Source organism: Hyaena hyaena, unplaced genomic scaffold, assembly GCF_003009895.1.
Source record: "Hyaena hyaena isolate Hyena2069 unplaced genomic scaffold, ASM300989v1 scaffold_787, whole genome shotgun sequence".
Lineage (NCBI taxonomy): Eukaryota > Metazoa > Chordata > Mammalia > Carnivora > Hyaenidae > Hyaena > Hyaena hyaena.
In genome coordinates this window covers 677151-699922 of record NW_024081417.1, presented here as the reverse complement: position 1 = coordinate 699922, position 22772 = coordinate 677151, and the positions used below count along the sequence as shown (strand labels likewise).

Below are 22772 nucleotides of genomic sequence, written 5' to 3'. Positions count from 1 at the left end.
CTCAATTCTGTTTTTAAAGACTCTTCAATTTCCATGTTTTTGGAGACAGGCAATTTAGGATGTACAAAAATAAGACTTTTTCTTTGGCAATTTGTGTCAGTAGTTTACATTAATTCCCATCTGTAACTGAAATAAACAGGGCAACTGGCATGCAGATTTGGGAGAAGAAAACGACTTGATAAAATGCACATCAGCAGACAGGGATACAGGTGACGTGTCCCCAGAAGGGCGGACCCCACTCACAGGACTGTGTGTGACCCATGGACACTGGTGACCAAGGTCCACAAAGCATGCAGAGAAAGAGCCACTCAACAGGAAGGGGGGGCAGGAAGTACGTGGGAGTGAAATTCGCCTCCACTTTACACACACACGATTCATAGGAAAAATGGAATTTTAATAACACTAAGATTACAAAAGTTTCTGAAATTACTAATATAATGCAATATATTTCAGAATGAGAAAAATAAGAGAGGGGGCAGGAGGAAGACATGGGGATCTTCTGAAAGACAAATCACAGCAGGGACTTAATAAACAAAAGACATGTCAGTAGACAAGGCATGGGAGTTGATAATGTCTCCTGAGACCAGAAAGACCCAATTTGCTACTGTAATCGACCACTCCCGCCCTTTGAGACAGCACCGATCCTAACCACTAGACCACCAGGGAGCACTCCTGCCCTCTGAAAGGCTATGATTCACAAATGATTATGGCTCATAATTGCCCCTGATCACAGGGGTTCTGTGGAGACCTGAAGGGGATTCAACTAAGCAAGCACCACCGGCTTGCAGCAAGAGGGAGGTGAACTTGGTTCTTCAATCACGGTCTCTGAGATTGTTTTTTTCACTGAAAAAGAACCGTTATTAAACAGTGGGGGGGTGGGGGGGGGTGGTAAATAAGCCCAGGAGCATGGAGAATGAGGACATCAAGGCATTTAAATATGGCAAGGTAACATTTATATCTTGAGAATCTTAAAGTTCCTGATGATTTTGTCTGACTCCTACAATCTCTCACATTATTTACTTTTATATATTTGCATGTCTGTAAATGGAAAAGGAAATGAGACTTTAAGTTCTCTCAATGGCAGAAAAGTGTTAATAGCCTTCTGCTTATGTCAGAAATGCAGAGAGATATCACAGATTCTGCTTCCATAACACATAAAAGTAAGTAATGCTGAGAGCTTGTGGGAGTCACACACACACCAGGTATGTGCTTGGCAGTGGGGTGTTCACACATACACTAGCTTACTGCCTCTCACGTGTCCACGGTGTGAAGCCTCTTGTGAACGCGTTCAGAGACGAGAGAGAAGATGACAGAGAGGCCACGACAGGGCGGCAGAAAGGAAGATGTTAAGCTGTCCCAATACAGGGAGACAAGGGGGGCAATATGCCTGTGGTTCTGAGCAAACGCCTGTCCTGTATATACAAAAATATTTTTGTGTTCAAAACCAGAAAGCAAAAATAAATTGCAGAGAACATTTATGACTGGGTTTCCTAAGGTAATTTTCACCGAGTAATCTAACCTTCTCTGAAATAAATAAAACTACTTACCCCGGGGGCATCTGCTGTCAGGAGAGTGGGTGTGGGGGCAGCCTGTGCAGGTGCACAAAGTGGGCAGCTGAACTTGAGATAAAGGTTTGAGTTCCCACGATATTTCCTTGTTCGGAAGTGATTATCACTGCAACGACAGTGTCTGCAAGGGGAGTGCAGGTTATCAGAAAACCATCCGTTAAAGGTGGAAATTACCGATTGCTATTAATAAGGATTATGTCACTATGAGAAGTTAATGGTGGAGATACCTAGGGGAAAACGTCTATGACAAAGGTCACTGGGAACTCAGTGAAGCCTGGGCAGTGAGAGAATGAAGCTGAGCACATGACGATGATGGGGCCTGAGCAACCCTCACGCTTTTGTCTCTAAAAGGTGATTCCTTTTCATTCTGAAACCACCAAGGAATACTCACGGCAAGAAACTGGTATAGAGGCTACTTAGAAAGAGGTGTCAGAACAGTGAAGGAAGGGAGGGAGGGAAGAAATAAAAAAGGAAAAATGGAGGGGCAATCCTGTTTATTCACAAATCTAACAAATGTTCAGTGAACAACTAGTGGGCTTCTGGCACTATCATACATACATAGGAGATAACAGGAAACAAGAGACAAAGACCTACGGGGCACCTTAGGTGGCTCAGTCAGTTAGTTAAGTAGCCAACTTTGGCTCAGGTCATGATCTCACGGTTCATGGGTTCGAGCCCCGCATGGGGCTCTGTGCTGACAGCTCAGAGCCTGGAGCCTGCTTCAGATTCTGTGTCTCCCCCTCTCTCTGCCCCTCCCCTGCTCACATTCTGTCTCTCAAAAATGAATAAACGTTTAAAACATTTAAAAAAAAAAAAAAAGAAACAGAGATCTCTATCCTCATAGACCTTAATCTCTAATCAAGACAGAAAACATAAATTTATAAATTATATAGTATATATAATACTTTGATATAGTATATCAAAGTTTTTATCTTATTTGAGAGAGAGAGAGAGAGCATAAAAAGGGGAGGGGGCAAAAGGAGGGAGATAGAGGGAGAGGGAGAGAATCTTAAACCAGCTCCACGCTCAACGCAGAGCCAGGACCCTGGGATCACGACCTGAGCCGAAATGAAGAGTCGGACACTCACCCAATGGAGCCACCCAGGCGCCCCTAAATTACATAGTATAATGTCAGGCACAATGGAAAGAAGGAAAGATCAGGGTACTGGAAAGACGGGGTGGGATGTAATGTTACAAAGTGTGATAATAAAGTCCTCCTAATAAGAGCAATTAAGCAAACACTTAAAGGAGGTGAGCTACTGAGCCTGGCGGGTATCTTTGGGAATAGCTCCCGGGCACAAGAACTAGCCTTTGCGAAGGCGCAAGGGGCAGCGCTGCCTGTCCTGCTCCGGCTCCTGCTCCGCGGCCAGGGTGGAAGCAGGGAAGGGAGGGAGAGGGGGATGGGGAGGTCAGAACCGCATGGGACAGCGCAGACGGTCCTAAGGATTTCCCACCTTACCTGAGGTGTATCCCATGACAGATAACCGAACAGGAGAGACAGGACCCCAGTCTATTGCTCCCTGGCCTCGCCAGCTGCTGGCTTGAGAGCTAGCTGTGGAGGCCAGCGCAGCGATCCAGGGGAAAGGGAGGGTGAGCGGGGCGTGATGAAGAGTGTCCTGGTTCGTGATACATCGTTAAAGGAGAACCAAACCCATTTCCCAGGGGAGCGGGTGGGGCTGGCGAGGGACACACGGAGGACGTGCAGAAGGCCGCCCGCACACACACGCTGCAGAGGGTCAGCGCGCTGATGGGGAAACTCCCCTGTCGTCACGCAGTCAGAGGCAGAGAGACACAAGCCTGATTTCTCTGGTCAGTGTTCTGCCTGCTCCTTGAGTGTATACAGGAGGCTGCGCTGGACTTGATTCGGCTGCTTCTGTCTTTCCGCAGACCACGGAGGCCCGAAGCCGTCCCCAAGCAGCAAGTCAGGAAAGCCCCAGCGGTGTCCACGCCACCCTGAGGGCCCCGAGCTTCTGGAGGTCTCCCTGGGTGAGCTGCAGTGTTGGCCTCTCGCAAATCTTTTCCTTCTCAAGCCCCAGCCTGGGGCTTCAGTCAGGTGGCTCCTGACGTCACGAATCCACGCTCCTCTCCATCTGGACGCCTCCCCCTGCATTTCTGTTTACAGACATGAAGCCGAAGTCGTTCTCACGGTTGGGCTGCTGGTGGCCCAGGGCACCTGGTGATAAAATAGCTCCTGGTGCCCCCTCGCCCGGCCCCCCAGTTCCTGCACTGCAGCCCTTTCCTGCCACCTCTCATTGCCCTTATCCCTATCTGTCCCGTGCATCTGTGCGCTTCAGCCACGACCAAGTTCAGGACAGCCCGGGGGTGGCTCATGACGAGAGACCACGACCGGCTGACTCTATCCTGAACCCACGGAAACCGGTGTTCGGGCCAAGCTCGTCCTGGGAACGGGGCGCGAGGGGAGAAGGAAGCACTCAGGCTCCAGGTCCCGTAACTCCTTTCTGCTCCCAAGGAGGCCCTGGGGCAGGGAGTGGGCCGCACCTCACCAGGAGGTATCCCAGCGGTGGGGCTTCGGGTTGAGGCGGGGAGTGCAGCCGCTGCCTCACCTGACGGCCCAAGAAGCGGGAACCGGGATGAGCACCCGCAATCCAGCTCCGGGCTCCGCGTACTTTCCCGCTCAGCCTCCATTGGCTGAGCGCAGAGCTCCAGACTGACTCCCATTGGTTGGAGTTTCTGAGACTGACGGAAAAACTGCCCAGTTGTAGAGGAGGAAACAGAGCCTGCGCGAGAGACAGAGAGCGATTGGTTCAGAGTCAGGATGGGGCGGGGGTAGGTAAGGTCTGCAGGAAGGGGCTGCATCAGGTGAGGTGTGGGGCCTCGTGCTGGGGTCCAGGTGTTTACCGGAGGGAGTAGGGAGGGTGGCTTGTCAGCCGACCTGCGCGGAGCGCCTCTGCGCGGGAAGTCCCCGGCCAGCGGTGGGGACTACACCCCGGAGTGGGGGGCTCCCGGTCCCGCCTCCTCCACTTGGAAAGCGACCTGCGAAGCCACCTGCCACACGTGGGCTGGGGGCTTTCACCGGCGCCTAGCCGGGCTCGGGGTGCCTGGCGCCCCAGCACAGTCGGCATTCCATCAGCCTAGAAGGCTCGCCGCAGAGATGCCGGGGAGGACTCCGGGCTGGCCCGCCTAGTCACACACCTCCAGCCTATGGATTCGCTTTTCCTACAATGCTGGCTCTTGGATTTGATGCCTCCACGATCCGAATTCCTGGAAACTCGTTAGAAATTCGAATTCTCAGTCCAGATGCCTATTGAATCGCACACTCAGCAGTTGAGCTTGAGAATTAACAAGCTTTTCGAGTGACTTCAATGCACGTGCAAAGAAATTACATCTTTCTCCCGTGATTGCTGGGCATGGGGTTTACCTGTCTCTTGTGAGTGGTAGGAATCTCATCTAAAACAGTTTTACAGTGAGGTTGAAAGAAGCAGGGTACCTTTATTTTCCTAATTCTTGAAAAAAATCGAATGAATGTCAGTTTCCTATTATTTAAGGAGTACTACACTATGCATTATAAAATAGAAAGTAAAAAGTCTCTGAAAATTATACGTCCTGGAGAAAAATGTTTGCAATATAGTATTGTCCTTCTAGAATTGGGGCAGCACGATTGTGCGCATCACTATGTGTGTGTGTGTGTGTGTTCAAATGTTTCTATACAAGTCATTTTTCTTCATATAAAGTTACTTATTTGTACACTGACCTGCAGTTTGCTTTTCTCACTTATCTTGGACAACCTAAGCCACCTCCTCATTGTACACCTCATACTTCCTTATTAGGCACCCTGTATTCCTAAAGTTACCACCTTCTTTTAAAGGCCACATTGCATTCCTTTGTCTGTAGGCATCGTGGCTGGTGGGCTGTGTAGGGGAGCCTGGTTCAGAACTTGCCATCATCGTTTGGTTCCTATAGGGCTTCTTCTTCAAAGCCACAGAAAACTCAGGGTCATACACTGATAGTCTGGCCACTGACCAATCTCCACAGACCGAAAAGCTGGTCAAGAAAAATGCAGACTATCTCAATGGAACCTCCATGATAGCTATGGTAATAAAGACCACTCTGATGAGAACAAGAAAAGGCTACTTATTCTGAGCTTGTAAAGCAAGGGAGTCGGTCACCTACTCAAAGGCAGCAAAGGAGTGGGAAAGCTTTATGCTGGAAAAAATGGGAAGGCTTCAGGTGTCCCATGACTGGAGCCTGTTGGTGGGAAAATTGGAGGAGGGCCAACTAGAATTTGGATGTCTTAGGTGATTAATTAGGGGAGCATTTTGGTTTGCTCCACTTGGTCTAAACACTCATTGACAGCTTGAAGTTGGCCATGGTGGGAGTATTTACATTAGTGAAATTTCTAAACACAATTCAAGGTTTGCCTTACTGCTTTATTGACTGTGCGGACTTAAGAAAGTAATGAAGAAAACAGTATCAATGCAGAATTAAACATGTATTGTGTCTGTGGCTTTATGTTGTAAATAGCAGAATAAATGAGAACATACTCTTTCAGTATTTAAAAATGATTACCACATTCAGCAAATGAGTCATGTCATCTGATGGAGTTACATTCCAACAAATGTTTGACAAAAATCTTTTTTCTTGTTAATATCAGGAAACAGTCATAACAAATGGGCAAAAGCTATGAACAGATATTTTACCAAAGAACATGGGGCAAAGAAACACACGAAAACATGCTCAAAGTCATCAGTCCTTGGGGGAAATGCAGATGAAATATTATGAGACACCAGCACTCTTTGAATTTCAACTCTTACAGACAGCAACAACCAGGAGATCGCTTATGAGTCTGCATTTCTTTATGCATCCAGTGAATCGGCTCCCCAGGCGTTGGATCCATCTCTGAATTCCACTGGTAACTCTGACCGTTAGTAACTGCAGCGCAGTTGTTGCTTCACACCACAGTGACCATGTGGCCACCCGGGAGTCACATGTTCTTCACCCCCCACCCTCTTCCCACACCACGTGTTTCATGACCAGGGCTGTTCTAGCAACTCCCCCTTCGCTGACAACAACTGTGCGGGGGTGGGGTGGGGGAAGAAGCCAGTCTTCCTCCTTGTGTGTCCCTTATACTCGCATGGCTGTCACACGTGCTGCACTCTGACACTAGATGTGTGAATTTCCCCCCCACCACGCAACTGTCTGGGGTACCAGCTGGGTATCCTGCAACTTAGCTCAATTCGGACACTCCCTGGAGATAGCCCAGATCCCACAGGTTAGGGGCTCAGGTCTCCAAGACCGCTCCCACCCCCACGTCAGACGTTAGTTGCGAGTAGTAGGTCTCCAGGGTACCCAGAACTTCTGTCCAACTTGGCTGCAACTCAGAGATTCCCATGACCTCTGCCCCTTGGATTCCATTATTTATTAGGACAGCTCACGTAACTCATGGAAACACTTGCTGACATTGGCCACTCTAAAGTATGTGATAAAGGATACAGACTAACAGCCAGATGAAGAGATACGTGGGGCGAGGTCACGGGGGAAGGTGCCCAAGTGCAGGAGTTTCTGTCCCTGTGGAGTTGGGGTGCACCATCCTCCCAGTGTGAATGTGTCTGTCAACCTGGAAACTCTACAAATACCTTACTAATGGGGTTTTGTGGAGGCTTCCTTATGCAGGCACAATCAATCATTAACTCTTATTTCCAGCCCCTCTCCCGTCTCTGGAGAATTGAGGGTGGAACTAAATGTTCCAAGCTTCTAAGTCTTACCTTTTTCTTTCTGGTGACCAGAACCTGTCCAGAAGCCCACCCAGAGTCACCTCATTACAACAAAAAATGCTCTTAGTGCTCTTATCACTTATGAATTTATATGAGTTTCAGGAGCTCTGGCCCAGGAACCAGGGTTAGAAAGTAATACATATTTTCTGTTATCTCCCAACAATGGATTAATTCACCTACAATTAATACCTCTAAACGAGTATCATATGTAGCTTCATCAGAAAAAAAGATAAACTCAAGTTGTTTTCTGTAGAGTTTAATTATCTAATGAAAATCTGTTTTCAAAAGAGATTCCATATCTATAGGCCCACAAACAATTGAAAAATTTGCAATCTTCACTGTCAATTCATTTTTGGTGTATTAAGTTTTTGTAAATGTTCAACGATCTAAGACATAGATGTGTGTATCTTCTGAACATTGTTATTATCTCCTGTGTTTCTGCTTACTTTTTTATCTGCTTTATCATTTCTGTGATGTGTTAAAATTTTAGTTATTTATGTGTATCCACAGCTTTTAATCATTTTCCTGAAATATGTTTATAATATATATTTTGTATTTTTAAGTTTATTTATTAATTTTAAGAGAGAGTGAGAGCACGAGCAGGTGAGGGGCAGAGAGGGAGAGAGAGAATCTCAAGCAGGCTCTGCACTGTCAGCACACAGTCTGACGTGCGGCGTTGAACTCACAAAACTGTTAGATCATAACCTGAGCCAAAACCAAGAGTCAGACACTCAACCAACTGAGTCACCCAGGCGCCTATATATATATATATATATATATATATATATATATATATATATACACATATATATATGTATATATAAAATGAATATAAACTTTCAATTAGAACTTCTTCTTGCTCTGTGACACCCCAATTGACAATGAACCTCCACTTTTATGTGATATATTGACATGATTTCCTTATTCTCAATTAGTAATTTGAAACCATGTTTTTAAAAATGTATATATTCCCTGGTTATTTTTTTCCAAGTTAAATTTGGGGACTGAAGTGATGTAAGGAGAGGTTTGGGGTGGGAGAGGTGTGAGAGTTCCACTGTGACCCACACAGAGCTTCAACTGGGGATTGGCTATCCCAGTGAAGGGCCAGATTAAAGGCAAAATTCAACAGCGGATGTTTTTGAGCTTACGGTTTTTCTTTTGGACTGGTATCCTAATACAAATTTCATTACTTTAGTAGATACAGATATGCAGATTATCTATTGTTTCTTAAAATTAGTTTTGGTGATTTGTGTCTTTCAAGGGATTTGCCATTTACATGATTTATTGATACAATTTACTGGCATAAAGGGATTCATAATATTCCCTCATTATCCTTTTAATAACTATAGATTCTGTGAGCAGAACCCATCCAGAAGCCCATCCGTAGTGACGTAACTTCTAATGTTTCTGACATTGGAAATTTGTGTATCCCATCATTTTTGTATGATCAGTTTGCATAGAGGTTCATCAATTTTAGTGATCTTAAGGCTTTGGGTTTCACTAATTTTCTCTATAATTTTCCAGTTTCTATTGCATTCATTTTTGTTTTGATCTTTGTTATTTCTCTTTTTTTAATGTTTTATTTATTTCTGAGAGAGAAGGAGACAGTGTGAGCAGGGGAGGGTCAGAGAGAGAGGGAGACACAATCTGAAACAGGCTCCAGGCTCTGAGCTGGCTGTCAGCACAGAGCCTGACGCGGGGCTCAAACCCACGCACCGTGAGATCATGACCTGAGCCAAAGTCGGACGCTTAACCGACTGAGCCACTCAGGCGCCCCAGATCTTTATTATTTCTTCTGCTTTTCTGAATTTCATTTCTCTTCCTTTTCTAGTTTCTAAAGGTGGAAGCTAGGATCCTTGACTTGAGACCTTTATTTTTTTTTTTTCTTTAAGTGTTTAATGTGATAAATTTTCCTTGAAGAACTGCTTTAGAAGCCTTCCACAAATAGTCTTAGGTTGAGGGATTTTTTTTCCCCATTCCATTCAAAATAATTTTAGAGCAATTTTTAAAATTTATTTTGGTGTGTGTATGTGACAGTCATCAGACTAAGAAGGGATCTTCCTAAAGAGCTTCTACAAACGTGCTATTGCAAATGCCATGACTCTGTCCATTAAAAAAAAAAAAAAATTCCCCTGAGATTGTGAACAAAGCACAATGCCCACTCTCTGTCTGCACTTTTATCCAGTATTAATATTGCTGTTTTTGTCTAGTGCAATAAAACAAGAAAATGAATATATAACATTTGGAAAGGAATAAATAATTTTTCACTAGCCACCTTAAATGTTTTCCTCAAATAACATCTGCACTGGGTCCTACTACGGAGATCCAGTCTACACTGTTACGATGCTTCCCTGCCCGCCGTACTTTATTCACTCCTTCTGGTTCTTTTCTCCTTCCAGGAGACCTCTTAACTTCTAAGATACCATGTAACTCAACAACCTAGAAGCATTGCTTATTGTCTGTGTCCCTTAACCAGAATGCAATCCTACAAGGAAACATTCCTTGTCCATGTTCTGTGCACTCATATAGCACATACCTAGAAATGTGCCTGGCCCACATAGGGCACGCATATCTGCCGAGGCACTGAACGAATATCCCGCACAGAGTTCCGGTTCTTTTGCGACGTCGTGTCTTGTTTCCAACTCTACCCACCCAGCGGAGTCTCTCTCTTCAATTTCAGTGCCCTCAGATCTCTCAGGAAAGGAGAGAAATGGTATTTTGGATTGACTAAGTGGATAGGATGTGCTCAGCTTAGTTCTGTCACTAGATTTCAGTGCCTTCTGTTCAGTTTGCATAGGATTTTTGCTCTCCCCGTCCTGTCCTGACCCTCCTGATAGATATCTCTATTAATCAGTTTTCAGAGCGTTCAGGGACATGCACAATTCACAAATGTTTTCCACAAATAATCGAAAATCCCCAGCAGACACTGTCAGTGCAGTTACAGGTGAAATGATCATCACTTTCCAGCAAGCAGATGAGATCATGGAAACTCAAAACCTTTATCTCAGGGCGCAGGATCCCTCTTTCCGCACCTGCCCAGGTGCCATCACAGCCACTGCCCCTGTGCTCGCTTCCGCAGCACCGACACCACAGCCACTGCCCTTACGGCAAACTCCAACTCGGTTAGTAGCTTTTTTTTTTTTCCCCAGATAAATTCTTCTCCAGTATGGAGACATTTGCTCCCGGAACGAGCTGAGGAAAGCAGAGGCCCTGGGCGGCCGGGTGCTCCCTCCCCCTGTGCGAAACCAGCTCTCCCGGGTCCCAGCCCGCACCTCACAGGCGGCACTTCACGGCGGGGACGGCAGGGACGGCAGGGGCGTGACCGGCTGCAGCGGCGGCGAGAGAAGAGTTGCCGGACGGTGAGTGTCTGAGCGGCCGCCCGGGGGGGGGGGGGGGGGGGGGGGGGGGGGGGGGGGGGGGGGGGGGGGGGGGGGGGGCGGGCGGGTGCTGCTCTGCTTTGCAAAGGGGAGAGGCATATGGTGCTGACTGAAGTCCAATGATCCGTGTCTAAATTTCTCTCGGTTGTAAACATTCACATCTCATTTACAGAAAATAAGGTCTCAGTTGTTTTCATGAAAGAAACAAACATTTTATGGGGCGCCTGGGTGGCTCACTCGGTTAAGCGTCCGACTTCCGCTCAGGTCATGATCTCACGGTTGTGGGTTCGAGCCCCGCGGTGGGCCCTGTGGGCGTCTCGAGCTCCGCGTCTGGAGCCTGTTTCAGATTCTGTGTTTCCCTCTCTCTCTCTGACCCTCCCCTGCTCACACTGTCTGTCTCTCTTAGAAATAAACATTAAAAACAAATAAATGATTACTTAAACTAAATAAATTAAAAAATATAAAAAAGAAACAAACACCTTGTGGTAAGAAAAATGTGGCCAAAAATCTGTGGGGGGACAGGGGCACCTGGGAAGCCTCAGATTCTTGATTTCAGCCTGGTCGTGATCTGAGTTTATGGGCTTAAACCCCATGTCTGGCTCTGTGATGAGCATGGAGTCTGCTTGGGACTCGACTCTCTCTCTGCCCCTCCCTTGCTCTTTCTCTCTACCCCAAAATAAATAAACATTAAAAAAAAAAGATTGTGGGGGACAAGAGGAGTATTCAGGACTGTAATAGTCACAAATCACACTTGTTACTCTGACAGGTAATCAGATTTTAAAGGTGCTTCAATAGTCTTGTCCTTGTACAAATCTGACATTCTCTCTACCCTCTAGGGACCCCAGCTGTTCTTTGGATCCATCCTTATCCATTCATCTATCTATCGATCTTCTATCTTCTATCATTCTATCTAAATATATACATCGTGTGTGGCCACCCCATCCACTTACCCACCTACCTCATTTTATACACTGTTCTTTTTTCCAAAGAGAAAATCATTCTGACCAGAGGCTCTACTGACAGGCTCGCTCGCCTTCCGCTCTCAGAGAGCGAGGGCACTAACGCGAGATTCTGCCTGTGACTCACAAAGCCACGATGATCAGGTGGACGTTGTGGGCCATTAGTGCCCTGTGCGTTGCTACAGTTCTTTATCGGCCTGGAGTGTTCATAATCACACTCATCTGAAGATCCACATGTTTCTGTTGTGAGATCTCTCCTCATGCTTATTTATTTTTGAGAGAGCGAGACAGAGCATGAGCAGGGAAGGGGCAGAAAGAGAGGGAGACAGAATCCGAAGCAGCTCCTGGCTCCTATCAGCGCCGAGCCTGACGCGGGGCTCTGACTCACGAACTGCGCGATCACAGCCTGAGCTGAAGCCTGCCGCTTGACCCGCTGAGCCGCCCAGGCGCCCCTAGATCTCTTATTAAAAAGAAAAAAATAGTCCTTTGCCGCCCTGGCGCTGCCCCTTTCCTGGGTGCTGGTGCCTCCCCCACCCCGCGCCCTCACCCTGGCCCTGTGGGCCCAGCCTGGCGTGGCTCCCTCCCGGTGCCCCCGTGCCACGCACCCAGCGGCGCCCCGGGTCCCACCCGCCGCGCCACGCCCACTGCGGCAGCAGGGCCCGGGTCTAGGCCAGGTGCACAGCCGCGGAGGCGCGCCTCCCCAGCTCAGGTCGTCAACATGATTAGCAACTGGTTGGAAAACGTGGTCGGGGAAAGCGCAGTGAAGTATTTGAGGCCGTTAAACATCACCACCAGTGAGGCAGTGGTTGTAAAAACTCTCAAGCCAGTGAAGAAAAAAGATAAAAGGAGAGGCTAAAGTTCTGGAGAAGCTTCGTGGTGAAACAATTATCATCAAGCTGATGGACACTGTGAAGGACCCTGTGTCAAAGTCATCAGCGTTGGTGGGGGGGGGGGCGGGGGCGGGCGCTTGGGTGGTTCAGTCGGTTAAGCATCAGCTCTTGGTTTTGACTCAGGTCATGGTCTGGAGGTTCATGAGTTCAAGCCCTGCATCTGGTGACAGTGTGGAACCTGTTTGGGATTCTCTCTCTCTCAAAAAATGAATACATAAACTTTAAAAACGATTACACCTGAAAATAATGGAATGTCATTCTCAATTGAGTTCACTTTATTATTTTGGAAACAAGCATTTCATAACCTTACAATGTTTTTACTTCTGAGTACCACCTGTTCATACTGACAGCATTTTTAAAATCGATTATCTAAATGATTACTATCCTTACTTGTCCTCCTTATAATCTACACAGTTAAATAATTTCTTTGTATTTAATTCATTTCTCGTACACCTTTACTTATCACGACTTTCATGGTAATAAAAAAAAAAAGGCCTCTGATCTGGGCCACGCATGGTAATGATGTATCAAAACAAATGTATAAAAATATACTCTAATATTTTTACATGGCAGATTTGACGTCTTGATGTTAAGATATATTGTGTAATTTAATTCTAAGATAAAAGCAAGAAATTTACCCCTTAAAAAAAATATACCTCTACTATTTCAAATAAATCTCCAAGTAGTTTAATCATGTATTAAATCAACAGTTTTCCCAAATATTTAATGATTTGCTTTCATCCAGTACTGTTTTTGATGTACTGACTGTTTTGTGCTATTGAGGATCTGTATATTTCTTCAGCAATGACACGTTATGGTTAATGGTCTTTGTATCTGGGATAGCAAGTTCTCTTCATTGAACTTAAGTGTAAATTTTTAGATGATATAAAATACATTGTAATATGGAATGTATATAATATATAGTATGTAATTAGGTATGTTTAAATTTGTTGTTCTTTTGTAGCATTAGAAAAACATAAGGATGCCTGACTGGCTCACTTGGGAGAGCGGTTGACTTTTGAGCTCAGGGTTGTGAGTTCAAGCCCCATATTACACACGGAGATTACTTAAAATAATAGTTAAAAAAGAAGAAAAAAAGAAAAATTTATAAATTTTCAGTTGAATTACATGCAAAGGACACTAATTATGTTAATTAAATCATTTACAGTGCTGGACTTTCTGTCTTAGAAATAAGTCTCTCTATTTGTTTAGTACTGATTTTAAGGGTTTTTTTATTTATTTATTTTGAGAGAGAGAGAGAGAAAGAGGGGGGAGGGTAAGAGAAAGATGGAAAGAGATAATCCCAAGCAAGCTCCATGCTGTCAGTGCAAAACCCGATACAGGACTTAATCTCAAGAACTGTGAGATCATGACCTGAGCAGAAATCAAGAGTTGGATGCTTAACCGACTGAGCCACCCAGGCACTCCAAAATAGAGTATTATTTCTTCATCTTCTTCTCCTCCTCCTTCTTCTTCCTCTCCTTCTTTCTTCTTTTAAGTTTATTTATTTTGAGAGAGACAGAGACAGAGACAGAGGGGAGGAGGGGCAGAGAGAGATGAGGAGAGAGAATCCCTGGCAGGCTCCACACTGCCAGTACAGAACCCAACACAGGGGCTCAGTCTCAAGAACTGTGGGGTCATGACCTGAGCAGAAATCAAGAATTGGATGCTTAAGTTTGTTTTTTGTTTTTTTTTTTATTTTGAGAAAGAGAGCACGAATGGGTAGAGGAAGAGAGAGAGTGCGATTGACAGAATCCCAAGCAGACTCTGAACTGTGTGGAGAGTCTGATGTGCGGCTTGAACTCACAAACCATGAGATCATGACCTGAGCCAAAATCAAGAGTCAGCATTTAACCAACTGAGCCACCTAGGTGCCCCAACTTTACTTTATATTAAACTTTCCCTGTTCAAATTATGGTGCAATAAAGACTCACTGTCCTCTCCACTTCCTGTTCCTCCTACAGTCTACATAGGACACAGAGACCAGAGTGACCTTATAGATATACAGGTTGGATCATGCCCCTCCCTATTCCAATACCATGTCCACACTGGCTCATTATTTCATTTAGAGAAAACTCCAAATTCTTTGCAATGGTCCACAGTGCCCAACATGACCTGGCTCCCCTAGCTCTTCAACCCCAAGGCTCTATACTCACTCCCTTCCTACCTGTTTCCCCTCCTCACATTTTCAGAAAGATCCAAGTAGGATCCGTCCTGTAGGCACTGGTCTGGTTATTTCATCTGTGTGGGACATCCTCCCATATACGCTCCCCCAGCACTCAAATACTGACTCAAATGCCACTCCTCCTGTGAGGCCAGCCCTGATCATCCTATTTCATAATGCCATCCACTCGACGGTACACGCTCATCATTACCTGAATTTTCTACTGTCTGCATTTGCGTGACATAACCTTACAACTTACTATGAACTCCAGTATTTATCTTTCATTATTTGTTCTCTCTTTCCATCAATTCGAATGTGAATGCAAGTTTGGTTATCTTCACTGGTGTGAACACACGTTTAGAATAGCATCTGAGCCAGATTAGGGGCTCAATAAATATTTATTCGGCAATGAAACAAGACACTACCCTTTTCCTCCTGTTTATACACGTTGGTCAACTTTTTCTAACTTTACTTTTTCTTAGCATCCAAGTTAGGTTTTGCTCAGTGCTCTCAGAAATAAAAACATACTTTATAAAACAGCTTTCATGGTAGCCCAGATGCAACATGGCCACAGACTCAATTCTCTCATGTCTCAGAACTCAAGACTTCTACTTCCCACTGAGACTTTATCCAATCACCAACTTAATTGATAATTTCATTGAAGTTTTATTATCAATTTCATTGAAACAATTCTCTATTTCTGTTGTTCTTTGTATAACTGTGTTAACATTAATAGCTTTACATAATTTTCTCACTTCATGAATGCTTTTCAGATATAATATTAAATCCCATACAGACCCTCTCCCACCAATTACAAGTGAAGAGATAATCACTTCCTGGCAAGAGGTGAGATCATGAAATCCCATCTTTATCTCAGGTTCAGAATGCCCATCTCCACAAACGCACAGGTGCATAGATATCACGACTGAAGCTACTGTCCTGGCAGCAAACATACTGGGTAAGCGGCTGTTTTTATTTTTATTATTTTTAATTTTTGTACGTGTATTTATTATTGAGAAGCAGAGACAGATGAGGGAAGGACAGAGAGAGAAGGAGACACAGAATCCAAAGCAGGCTCCAGGCTCTGAACAAGCTGACAGCACAGAGCCTGATGCGGAGCCCAAACCCACAAACCATGAGATCATGACCTGAGTTGAAGTCGGACGCTCGACTGACTAAGCTACCCAGGCACCCCCAATTGGCTGTTTTTAAAAACAAATATCAGAAACCCTGAAGAAATATAATATATTCCATAAAACCTAGTAAGAAAATTTTATGGAAAAAAATCCATTCTTCTTGCTCATATTAAAACAAATGCTCTCATGATTAAAAGCATCAGGGAGGAGGCACCTGGGTGGTTCAGTTGGTTCAATGTCCAACTCTTGGTTTCTGCTCAGGTCATGATCTCATGGCTCATGTGTTTGAGCCCCGCGTAGGGCTCTGTGCTGATGGTGCGGAGCCTGCTTGGGAATCCCCCCACCCTCCCCGCCCCTTTCACATTTGTGTTGTCTCTCTCAAAAATAAAATAAACTTAACAACAACAACAACAAAAAAAGCACCAGGGAGTTTCCTGACACATTGTCATGCTTGTCTATCTGCTTCCGGGTTCCCGAGCAGATCTTTCCTTCTTTCCTGATATTACCCTGTCTACATCTTCTCCCTCTTGCCTCTGGAAGCAGACATGCAGACACCCTCATGACATTCAGGGCAAAGGCTTTACTCTAAATGGAAGTGAAGAACAGCAAGATCATGATTTGTAGTTCTCATCTGCAAAGTGGACACTTGGTTTCTGGGTGACACTTGCAGACAGATGCAGTAGGGTTTTGTTAGTTTTTCACCACTGAGAGCCTGTGTGTTTAAAGAAATCCATAATCACATTTCTCTAAAATATGTACGGTTGGTGGAAGAGTATAAACCTCCAACTCCCATGTGGAGACAGCACTCTTTTCAGAGAAAAGGAACTAAAGATTCCACATTTAAGAGAGCAGAGATAATCGAGGATTTCAATATTCTCAGATTCTCAATGTTACCCTGACCTGGAACCAGATTTCAAAATTACTGTGACATTTAAATGATCCTCCAAATCTGTAACTCTTCCTACCCAACCAAGACCTCATGATCCTCTCTGATCAACAGGAGTTTCTAATGTGGTCACCCTCACATATGTGTGGTGTTAACAGCATGGTTTGTTCTGGCAGATGAAGTTCTACTCAAGAAGCATAATGATAGATGTTTCACTATTTCTCTGAGAGCACAGCCCATATAATTTAGCCCCTACCCATGATTCCATGTCCTCCATTCCCCTTTGATTAAGGGACTAAAATGAGTCCCTTCTGTTTGCCCTTGAATGACTACGGTTTGAGCATAGGAGTGACCCATGGTGATCACAGCTGTCGAGGAGTCAGAGACTTCTCAAAGTACACTTTGATTTACAGAAGCTATATAAATTCTCATTCCACATAAAATGATATCTTTGTTGGAGAATTAAATTCATTACATGCTTTTTTCAAAGTTATTTCCTGAACATTCTCTTGGTTTAAAATTCTTCTCTGATAAAGTTCCTATGTATATTGTACTACATTTTCTTAAAATTAACCCTTCAGACAAATACCATATGTTTGCACATATAGGTGGATTAGGAGGAAGTTAACAGAGGACGATGTGGGAGAAGGGGAAAAATAGTTGGGGAGAGGGAGGGAGACAAACCATGAGAGACTCTTGAATGCTGAGAACAAACTAAGGGCTAATGGGAGTGGGGGAGAGTGGAAGGGGGGAGATGGGCATGGAGGAGGGCACTTGTTGGGATGAGCACTGGGTGTCATATGTAAACCAAGTTGACAATAAACTATCTAAGAAAAAACAACAAAAATTAACCCTTCAATTTTAATTGCTGTTATGAAAATTACAATTGTATCTAAACATTTTGAACTCCATCTGCCTATAAAGTTAATGTGAATGTTTATGTCTAAATATGCCACAGCTCCCTCCTCCTTCAATAACCCAAGGCCCAAATGTTGTTAACTGGTGTACATCCTTGGAGAAACATTTGATTTATCTACAATGACCTCTATTTGACCCTTTTGTTGCTTTTTAAGGACATATTCTGAATGTCCTCTATGTGGAAATAAACGTGGTTTATGGAAACCCCTACAGGAAACATGAAGATAGTAATACATATATTTTGGATTTCCTCCAGATCTTCGGCTCCAATTAAGACCAATTTCCACTTGATATTGAGGTGCTGGGCTCTTACAACTTGGAAATGGGGATTATCTTTCTCGTTCAGGTAGCAGTGGGGATTCTTGGAAATTCCCTCCTCTTTGGTATTTATACTTTCACTTTGCTCACTGGACACCAGCTGAAACCCAAAGACTTGATTCTCAACCAACTGGTCTTAGCCAACAACTTGGTGCTTTTCTCCAAAGGGATCCCTCAGACCATGGCAGCTTTTGGACGGAAATCTTTCCTGGATAACCCTGGATGTAAAGTTGTCTTCTATGTACACAGGGTGGGCAGAGGAGTTTCCCTCAGCATCACCTGCCTGTTGAGTGGCTACCAGGCTAGTAAGCTTCATTCTAATATCTCTGGGGTGATGGGGCTCAGAATATCTCCAAAGTGCATTGGCTTCTGCTGTTTCCTCTGCTGGATCTTGCATCTCCTGTTAAATATCTACATTCCAATGAAAGTGACTGAGCCAGAGAACAGCAAAAACCTTAGTTTAAAAAATGTATTTGTCTACTGTTCTAGACTACCACAAGATAAACTTATAGGCCCACTAAACGTTGTCACATATTTTTTCTTTGACTTTGTGTGTTTGAGTATCATGGTCTGGGCCAGTGGCTCTATGGTCCTTGTCCTGCTCAGGCACAAGCAGCGAGTCCAACACATTCACAGCCACAGCCTTTATCCCAGACCTTCCCATGAGGCCAGAGCCACATGCACCATCCTGATTCTAGCAAGCTCCTTCGTCTGCTGTTACTGTCTGTCTTCTATTTTGTCTCTTTGCCTAGTACTTATTATGAGTCCAAAACAGTGGCTAGTAAACACCAGTGTGTTTGTAGCATCGTGTTTTCCAACATTCAGCCCATTTGTTCTCATTAGTAGTGAAATGAATGTCTCTCAGTTCTGCTTTGCCTGCTGGACAAGGAAAACAAAGTTCCTTAATCTGGTAAAACAGTTGTATATCTTTTGATCTGTGCAGATACAACTATTTTTAATTTCACCCTTTGTTAATATATATGTGACTATTTGGTGCTAGTTACAATTCTAGGAATCTGTGATAATCCAGTGATCAAGAATAACACCCCTCTCATGCAAGTACAGTAGAGCCAAAATAGATTTACACAATTATGTAATTATTACTTAACATACAGAGGCTGTATTCCTCAACTAAGAAGTTTAAGGTCCTTTAGGAGAGTATAGTGTATGAGAACCATCAAGTTTGCCAGCATAAGTAAAAAGTAACCTATATCTGGTATTAAACAGGGCTTTTCAATAGTTTTAAATAATTTTTCCCTAAGCATAAGTGAATGAGGCTGTATCGATCAGGGAAAAGATCTGAAATGGCCCATATGGGGAATGTACATGCAACCTTAACAAACAACAAAACTGTAGTGTTTGTGGCAGAATGCCATAGATCAGACAAAAATTCTAAACTTTGTCCTGACAATGACAAAGGTCAATGAAGAGGTTTAGGGATATGCATGAATCATCACCTTTGCTTTTTAGATGTCACTTAGCACATACATAATTAAATGTGTTTCATTTTAATAAACTTCCATTTGGCTCCTAATTTTGGTTAAAATATTTTGGTTTAATAGTTCTCAAACCTAGTGTGTTTCCAATCTTCAATCATTGGCATTTATTATAAAGAAAAGCCAGGGGCACACGGGTGGCTCATTCAGTTGAACATCCCATCTTGATTTCGGCTCAAGTCATGACCCCACGGTGGTGGGACTGAGCCCTGCATCAGGCTCTGTGCTGAGCGTGAAGCCTGGTTAAGATTCTCTTTCTCTCTCCCTTCACTCCTCTTCCCTGCTTGCACTCTCTCTAAAATAAAGACAAAATTTCAAGAGCTTAAGCATTTTTCACTCATTTCTCACATTTAGTATCAAATACAAGAAAAAAATTTTCCCCGCTGACCTATTTTTCTCTATTTAATTCAGGCTGTTCATATTGTCTTAAGGATTTTCTCTTATTTTATATTTAGTTTATCTGTGAGAAAGGGAGAGAAAGAGAGAGGAAGAGAGAGCAGGGAAGGGATGGAGAGAGAGGGAGAGACAGAGAATCCCAAGCAGACTCTACACTGTGAGCACAGAATCTGACACCGGGCTCGAACTCACAAACCATGAGATCATGACCTGAGCTGAAATCAAGAGTCAGCTGCTTAACTGACTGAGCCATCCAGGCGCCCCTTGTCTTTAAGGATTTTAGTTCAATCTTTTAATTTTCCTCAAGAGTCCAGGCAATTTTACAACTACAGTAAAACATTGGATTGTAACTCGTTATGTGAGTGTTTCACAAAAGAGGCAAACATTTCTAATAAATTTTAACTTGATAAATGAGCAGTGTCTTGCAATACGAGTAGTATGTGATGCCAAACATCACATGATCACAACTGAGCCAATGGCTCATCTCCCTCTCACTCTCCAGGATTGTGGGTGATTGTCTCCCATGCTCAGATGCTCGGTCTCAGGCCGCAGTGTTTGGCAGAAATCAGTGATTCTTCAGAATGTTGGAAGGTGCTCACAACTGGCACCAGTGTATTTTTTTGTCACTTCAAACACCTATGAACAGTCCTTTGCTTCTCCATACAAGAGACAAATTAGGAATGTTTTGTTTCATTTTAGGTCAGGCTGCCTGCAGATAGAGACCCTTTCCTCTGCTGCCTTATTGCCAGTTACATTTAATATAGCATATGACGTTTATTAATATTGTACTGCAGTCAATACCCATGCGTGTATACAATGACCCTCATGCATCAAGATTCTATTGAGCCGATAGTAGTGATTTGTTAGTGACAGTGAAAGTCATCCTACACCATAGCCCTCTCCCTCACACTAGCCACAAAGGTTTTCAAAGGTAAGTGCAGGTTAATTTATTTTTCTTTCTATTTTGCTTTACAGGATTATAATCATTTTTATATTAATATTTGGGGGTTGTGAAATGAATTATCTGAGTTTCCATTATTTCTTATGGGGAAATTCACTTTGATATACAAGTGCTTTGGATTACAAGCATGCTTCCAGAATGAATTATGCTCACAAACCAAGGTTTTACTGTGTTTTATAGTTAATTTTGATAAATCCTAGGAATGAATGCTGTCTTTAAGAATGTATAACCTTATTTACTTGCACACAGAAAATGACATTTAAAGCCTCCTTAAGTCCAATTTTTATAAAAATTTCATGCACTGTGCAACTTTCTTGAGCTCAAGTTTGCACAATAGTCTCTGATGAGGCCTTATTGTTCCCATTATGTTTACTCACAGTCTCTGCTATCAGGTCAGGGTGTGTTTCCCTAAACCACCCTGATTAAATGCTTTCTAATTACCTATCACTCACCAACCAACTTCTGTCTTCTCTAATCCTAAGGTAATTCCTAGACCAATTAATTCCTGAATAGTTGATGAGAAAACATTGTGTCTATAACTGAGCCTTAGCCCAATGACACCTAATTCACAGCTGACCAATGAAGCCACAGAAGACACAGCAGTTTCCTTATCTGTGATGACCCCACATCTCTGATTCAGGCAGACCCACCTCCCAGCGAGCTCCCGGAGATCTGCTCTAATGCCTGCCCTCAGTTCTTTCCTCACCTGCAGGTCTGTCCGACCTTATTGGTTTGTACATCCTATGGCAGGTTTCATATTTTCTAACAGTGCAGCTGAAATCATTTTATCTTTATGGGTTTACTAACAACTTGTTCATACATACAATCTAGGTATCCTCATGTCCATCTGGAAGATGAGAAAACACATTTACAGCCTATGAACTCCAGCTATCATTCCATGGCACCACTTGACTCAACCTTGTTTGTCCAAGTTCCAAACCCTGTTTTTAATGGAAATACTTTGCTTCCAAATACCTGATCATCCTGTTTTTGAAGGTGAATGAATCATTTGGGGAAAGGTTTTTCTTTTGCACTTTATGGACTGATCTGTGTTTCACCTGATTTTCAGCCACTCACTCACTCTCTGGGTCTGTGAGAAATTGATACGGATACTGATTGTGTTTATGTTGCATGCCTTGCCCCTCATGACAGAAATCTCAGGGCACTAGGATGGCTCAGCCAGTTAAGTGTCTGACTTTGGCTCAGGTCATGATCTCATGGTTCCTGGGTTCAAGCCCCACATTGGGCTCTGTGCTGACAGCTCAGTGCCTCAAGCCTGCTTTGGATTCCATATCTCCCTCTTTCTCTCTCTGCCCCTCCCCTGCTCATGCTGTCTCTCAAATATAAACGTTAAAAAAAATTTAATCTCATTGAAGAGAAACCTACTAGTTAAATCTAATATTCAATCTATTTCTTTGTTTCCCATTTCCACTTTTTTTCTTTTCTGCTCTATGCAGGTTACGTATAATTCATCTCCATTAAATTCTTACATTTTATGTTTTTTCATGCTGACATTTAAGGACCACACTTTTGTTTACCCCATTTTAAAAACATTTATTTATTTCATGGTACATTTGCATTCACCAATTGTAGAAAGGGAAGAGCTCAAGCTTATTCTTGCTCCTCTATATTTCTCACTGTACTTGCATATAACTTTCTCCTGTCCTTGATTCTCCTTATTATGATGCTGGACAATTCTAGACAGCATGTATTTCCCTTTTCTAAACATCCCCCCTCGGTAACTTCCTCCTTCTTCATGTTTGTTGCATTATCTACAGGTCTGCTTCTTTCATGTCTTAGATTTTTAGCCTTCCTTTAAAATTTCTGATGGCTTTACCCCCTTCCAACTGCTTTTGAGATCTCCTCCATCTGGTTTTTTTTTTTTTTTTAAAGCAAGTTCTACACCCAATGTGGGGCTTGAATTCAAAACCCCAAGATCAAGAGTCACATACTCTACCAACTGAGCAAGCC

The 22772-nt window shown here is 43.7% G+C and overlaps 1 protein-coding gene across 1 annotated transcript; it reads left to right on the top strand.

Annotated features, from left to right (window-relative positions):
• The first annotated feature begins 906 nt into the window (after positions 1–906).
• On the top strand, positions 907–18882 carry LOC120221548 (vomeronasal type-1 receptor 1-like). The gene is made up of 3 exons (XM_039219006.1): positions 907–945; positions 3456–3554; positions 17929–18882. The coding sequence occupies exons 1-3, from the start codon at positions 907–909 to the stop codon at positions 18880–18882; spliced, it is 1092 nt and encodes a 363-aa protein (XP_039074937.1).
• The last annotated feature ends 3890 nt before the right edge of the window (positions 18883–22772 follow it).

Excerpts from the sequence above, each read along its gene's own strand:
- LOC120221548 (XM_039219006.1), top strand. The coding sequence starts at position 907 with ATGGAGAATGAGGACATCAAGGCATTTAAATATGGCAAG. Across the intron at positions 946-3,455 it reads AGGCATTTAAATATGGCAAG|ACCACGGAGGCCCGAAGCCG; the intron begins GTAACATTTATA and ends GTCTTTCCGCAG. Across the intron at positions 3,555-17,928 it reads GCTTCTGGAGGTCTCCCTGG|GTGCTGGGCTCTTACAACTT; the intron begins GTGAGCTGCAGT and ends CTTGATATTGAG.